This window comes from Rhinolophus sinicus, chromosome 7 (genome assembly GCF_057876585.1).
Source record: "Rhinolophus sinicus isolate RSI-liver-muscle chromosome 7, RSI-T2T, whole genome shotgun sequence".
Taxonomy (NCBI): Eukaryota; Metazoa; Chordata; class Mammalia; order Chiroptera; family Rhinolophidae; genus Rhinolophus; species Rhinolophus sinicus.
In genome coordinates this window covers 52,171,338-52,177,337 of record NC_142507.1, presented here as the reverse complement: position 1 = coordinate 52,177,337, position 6,000 = coordinate 52,171,338, and the positions used below count along the sequence as shown (strand labels likewise).

The window sequence follows — 6,000 nt, the reverse complement described above, 5'->3', positions numbered from 1 at the left end:
CACTTCCTCACGCAGCCCTAACCTATCTCCTTGTTTTCCCTCGGACCAGTCTCACTTCTTTTCCTGGGCACATATATTTTCTTGCATTTCTAATTTGCCCCTTTCCACAAGCTCAGTCTATAGACATATGTTTCTAGTCCCACCCCTAACCTGTCTGCCACCCCAGTATCCTTTGGTTACTTTCTCGTCATTGCTGTATGTCTTGAAAAAGTGGTGTATGCTAACCATCTGCCTCTATTTACTCACTTTCTATTCACTTTCTACTCACTGGAACTATGGTTTCCACTCCCTCTACTCTCCTTAGATTTGCTCATCCTCTTCTCTGAAAATATGAGGCTGTTGCCCAAACTCTTTTATCTTGAGACGCCTTTGGCTTCCACTGCCCTGCTCTTTCCAGGTTGCCTCTTCCTTCTTCCATCATCGGAAGCAAGCAGTTTTTGAGGTGTTCTTTATGTGCTTTTTCTTATTTCTTTTAACTTTGGTGCTGTTATTCTCTGTAACCACCAGTCACTTACAGTCGATACACAAATTTAGGTCTAGGGCCCAACCTGTCTTTTGGGCCGATGCCCTATTTCATATGCTTAATAAGCATTGTTACCTGGCTGTCCCACCAACCAATCCATCAACTGAACTTCAGCTGAACAAATCTGAACTTCCAGTTAGCACCTGCCTCTGTTACTGATATCATCTAAATGCCTTCTTTGATATCCTAGCTTTCTCTCATTCCATATACAATTACATGGCAGGACTTGTTGATTATTCTGTGACAACATTATTCACGACAATCATTTCCTTTTCAGTTTCATTGACCTATGTCAAGTCCTTGAAACTTCTCCTCTGGATTTCTGCATAGCTGTTTACCCAAGTGGATTTCCTGCTTTCAGTCTCTCACCTCCCCAAAATAACCTGGATTAGTGTTCCTTAAAATTCTAACTGCCAGGAGTAACGTTTCCAGATAAAAGATACATCATTTGCTAGCATAAATATGTCCTATGCAATATTTGGAACATACTTCTACTAAAAAATTATTTGTTGTTTATCTGACATTCAAATTAACGGGCCAACCTGTATTTTTATTTGCTAAATCTGGCAACTCTCTCTGGAAGCACTGAAAACTGGTGCATCTGTGGATCACCATTTTATTTAAAAAATTGATTAAGGTAACAGAATAACTTGTAATAGTTTAAAAAACATAGTAGTAATACTAACTTTAATGTTGGTAAGCTGAAAACATGGACTAGGTCAGTCTTCACAATCGACTTCCTAATTTTTTTCCTACTAAAATTAGAAAAATCTGAATTTACAATGAGTTTGTCCGATATAATGAGTGTTCGATGGCTACCAGATAATTCTGAATACAGTAGTCCCCCTTATCTTTGGGGGATCCATTCCAAGACTTGCAGTGGATGCCTCATACTGTAGATAGTACCGAACTCTACATATACCATGTTTTTTCCTGACCATGAGGTGTGAGTAAAAAATATGGTGGACGTTTAAATTAAAATAAAAAATTATTACAGTAAAAGACATATTGCCATTAATCCCCCTCAAAATACTCCCCCTTGCTTCGAACACACTTTTTATTTTATTTTTATTTGTATTTGTATTTTTTTGCTTCGAACACACTTATCCCATCGTTCTTGCCACTTTCTGAAGCAGTTCTGGAAGTCCTCTTTTGTGAGCGTCTTTAGTTGCACGGTCTGTGGCTACCTCTATGTCCTGAATCGATTCAAAATGTTTACCTTTCATGGTCATTTTGACTTTGGGGGAGAGCCAGACATTGCATGGTGCCAGATCTGGTGAATAAGTTGGATGAGGACACGCCGTAATGTTTTTATTTGACAGAAATTGCCGTACCAGAAGCGATGTGTGACACGAGTGTTGTGACGGAGGGTGAAACTGTTTGCCCATTTCATGTTAATGCGTTGTTCGTAATCCATGATTTACACACCTTCCATGAGAGAATAACACACCTTCTCTCAACCGTAGCTCACACCCGACTGACTGCACTGAACAAGTTGAAACTTGTCACTCACTGTTACTAAGGTTCAATGTGCTGCTTCCATATTAAAGATCCCTGTCTTTCTGTTGGATGGCATTTGGCAGCAGCATTCACCATATTTTGTGATCACAATGGAAAGGCTCCATGTCATACATCGCTTCTGCTACGGCAATTTCTGTCAAATAAAAACATTATGGTGTGTCTTCATTTACCTTATTCACCGGATCTGACACCCTGTGACTTCTGCCTCTTCCCCAAAGTCAAAATGATTCAGGACATCATGGCAGCCACAACAGTGCAACTAAAGACACTCACGAAAAAGAACTTCCAGAACTGATTCAGAAAGTGGCAGAAACTATGGGGTAAGGGTGTTCGAAGTGAGGGGGAGTATTTTGAGGGGGATTAATGGCAATGTGTCTTTCACTGTAATATATATTTTTAAAATTTAAATATTCACCACATTGTTTGCTCATACCTCATACACATACCCATGATAAAATTTAATTTATAAAGAGATTAACAATAATAACTAACAGTAAAACAGAACAATTATAACAACACACTACAGTAAAAGTTTTGTGAATGTGGTCTCTCTCTCTCTCAAAATATTTTATTGTACTGCAATCACCCTTCTTTTTTTTGTGATGATCTGAGATGAGAATGCTTATGTGATGAGATGTAGTGAGGTGGACTTTTCCCTTTAGTATTTTTGGACTGCGGGTGACTGCAGGTAGCTGAAACCATGAAAAGTAAAACTGGGGATAAGGGGAGAATACTGTAATTGGATTTAACATGGATCTAGTATCATGAAGAGTTTCTAATTGAAGACAGTTTTCAGTAATTTGTGAGATCCTAAGTAGAAGAGCATAAGGCAACCTCAAAAGTTCAATGCTTCAACTTGGGAGAGAATAGGAGCTGTATTCAGTTGCATGGGTTGTATCTGGCTCTGAAAAGCATTTTTCCCCTATTCAGTTGCAACACTTGGATGTGGTTTAAAATATGTTCAATAATGCGTCACTCACTTTTTTTTCTCTGATGAAGAAAACTATCATGTATTGTGAAATAATAAACTTTTGGCAGTCAAGGCATTTCTCTAACAGTCTGGTTTTCTTACAAAATCCCGCTACTTTGTTTTAAGATTAAAAATCATGGCATTAAAAAAAAAAATCATGGTATTTAGAACTAGAAGTCGTAAGTTCAGGTTAATAAAAGTAATTAAAATATTGTTCAGATAAGCCATTAGGGCAAACTTACTATCTGAAAAAATACATGTATTTTTAGTATTATATGTATAGTAAAGAAAGGATTTTTACTCCAGTCTGTTTTAATAACCTTGTGAAAGTCCCTTTCCCATTATTGGCCTCCATACTTAATTGTGGAAAAAGTAGTCTTCTATCATTTGCCTATTTTCTTCTCAAAGATTATGCTTACTGGCTGTTATTTTACTATATTTACAGTTTGTACTATTTTGTTCTATGCTGAATCAGAATCAGGAGAAATATTCCTCTGAATAAAACAGAAAGTGGACCGACCTTTTATTTATTGTTGGAATAATATCCTTTCTACAACCAAAGCTACAACTCCATCAATTTTGATCCCAAGATACCTTTTCCGGATTTTCTCATACCTCACAAAATAATTCTTTTTTAAATGACATTTTTTTTCTAAATAAAAATATCTCCTTCTGTAACTTGAATTTTAAATGATAAACCAAATAGGAAGTTTCTGGGCATTTTTCCTCAGGTACTGCATACGAGTATATGCTGTGCAATGATTCATAGTGTAGATACCAAGGGTGACTGCTTTGAAGGTAAACATCTGTTAGTAAGTACAGGGCTGATATTGCCTTTTCGTATTGTATACCATGATTATTTCTTTGTGATATTTAATTAGGGATTTTTTGGCCAATAGCTTGTTATGCTTTCTCCAAGCAAAACATTCGTTATTAACTTTGTAGCTAGGTGTACAAGCATCTCTGAAACAAAATGACTTTCACCATTTTTTTTAATGAGGTGTATAACTTGGATCTTTTTTATCTACACATTCACCTATTCATACTGGAAAACATTGTTTTGCATTTACTCTGGAAAAATACATTTTACTTGGCAGCAAGGTTATTATTGTATGTAGTTCAAAAATGATTTGAAGGCTTGGATGGCTTTTTGAATAACTGACAAAAATTTCTAACAGTCAAGGTGTAGTGGGCAAGGGACAAATGGATTGCTGGCCCAATAAAACCCAATAAAACCCAATTTTCAGATATTCATAGTTGTACTTCCTATTTACATTTTTATTTTTTTGTTGCTTGGATGAACTTACCACATTTAAAGGTACATAATAATTCACATTCTATATCTGCACCACTAGCTACCTTTACCACCTAACTTTGAACTGAAGTACTTGTTACCTTTTCCCCTACTTCTTATGCTTCAATGTACTTCTTTGAGTGGATGATTTTTCTCCTTTTGGTGAATTGGAAATGCAACACAACAAAATAGTAACAAATAAAAATTTAATTCTAACAAATGTAAACAATAATAAACAAATTATGTTATACTACTTCTGCTGAGGTTAAACTATACTGTGAACTCAGAGAAATGAATCAATGTAATCTTTGTAGTACACATATAATCTATAAAATGCAAAGATGCACAACCGCATAATGGGAATTCTGGTGAAATTCTAATTAAATTTATATTAAACAGTTTGTGAAAGACATCTGAGGAGATAGTATCTTATAGTGCTAAAATGGGAATGGGTGTAACGTGTTCCCAGAATCAGATGCCTTTGGTTTGCCTTCCACACCACTAACTAGCTGGATGTCCCCTGCTTAACTTCTGCTTTTGTTCCCTTATCTGGAACGTGGAAATAACACTGTAATAGTATTGACCTCACAATGTTGTGAGGATTACAACATATAAAACAGTTTAGACAGTGTCTCGCCCAAAGTGCTCAATGATTCCTATATTATTAGAAAATAATTTGTGCAGTTCTCATCTTATCACTTCCCCATTAAAACTCCATTACTACATCCCTATCTTTGACCAAAGGAAGTTATTGCACTCAATCAAAACACTTTCTTCATATATTGCCTCCTGGTTTTGGCTGTCGATGTCTCCTTTTCTAGACCGTAAGCGGCCAGATTCTCTTGTACTACCAGTTCTATAGCAGACATTCAAAAATTAGTTATTGAACTTTTTTCACCAGGGACAAAGGTCTTTAAAGAGGGAAAACTATAGAAAGGATTACAAATCACCACGTGAAGTTTAAGCATTAGAGCACCCTAAAGAGGGTTTACGAAACCAATCGTCTGGAGAGTGGCCAACCGGGCGAATCCACCACCAAAGGAAGCTTTTTAGTAAAATAGTTTTTCACTGACGTCACTCATCACTGACCTCTGACGCACAGGAGGTGGGATTAGGGAGACAGCTGACTTCTTCCTCGCCCTCCTTCCTCCACTGGACCCGCTGCCTGAGTGGCCAGCTCTGCCTCTGGTCGATTTGGCGTTTCCATTGGTCGGTTTCCCCAAGGAGGCTGGCCTTGGAGGCTGACTCCGCCCCCCTGTGGGCGGGGTCTCTCCGCCTCAGGGTCTGGGGACGGTGGGGGTTGCTGCGGCCGCCATCTTGGATTCCGCGGTAGCAGTGGCGGCTGTAGGGCGCCGCGTCTGGGGAGTGGTTCTCCCCTCTTGCTCCCCCCCAGTTCGGTGACGGCGGCTCCTCCCACTCGGGGGAGGGGTGCCTCGGCGGTGGCACCTACGGCCATGGCGGCAACTACTGCTAACCCCGGTGAGGAGACGGAGGACTGGGGCGCCTCTAAAGGAGGAGGGGCTGAAAGGGTTGGCAGCTGAGGAGACCCAGGGCTGAGGGGCCGAAGTTGGGGCTGAGGGCGCTGGGACGCGCGGGGGCGACGAGGGGGCGGTGGGGGAGGGGAGTGACCTGGGGGAGGGGCCCAACCCTGGGGACCTGGGGAGACCCGAGGTGGAGGGAGGGAGCCGGCGG

General features: G+C 39.7%; 1 protein-coding gene across 3 annotated transcripts in view; it reads left to right on the top strand.

Annotated features, from left to right (window-relative positions):
• The first annotated feature begins 5,619 nt into the window (after positions 1 to 5,619).
• The window catches only part of ARNT (aryl hydrocarbon receptor nuclear translocator), a 53,996-nt gene continuing 53,615 nt past the window's right edge, over positions 5,620 to 6,000 (top strand). For all 3 annotated transcript variants that reach the window (XM_019740003.3, XM_019740002.3, XM_019740001.3), the window contains exon 1: positions 5,620 to 5,787. In XM_019740003.3, coding sequence (XP_019595562.2) covers positions 5,763 to 5,787 — 25 coding nt within the window. In that variant the 5' untranslated portion in view covers positions 5,620 to 5,762. The remainder of the gene's footprint in view (positions 5,788 to 6,000) is intronic.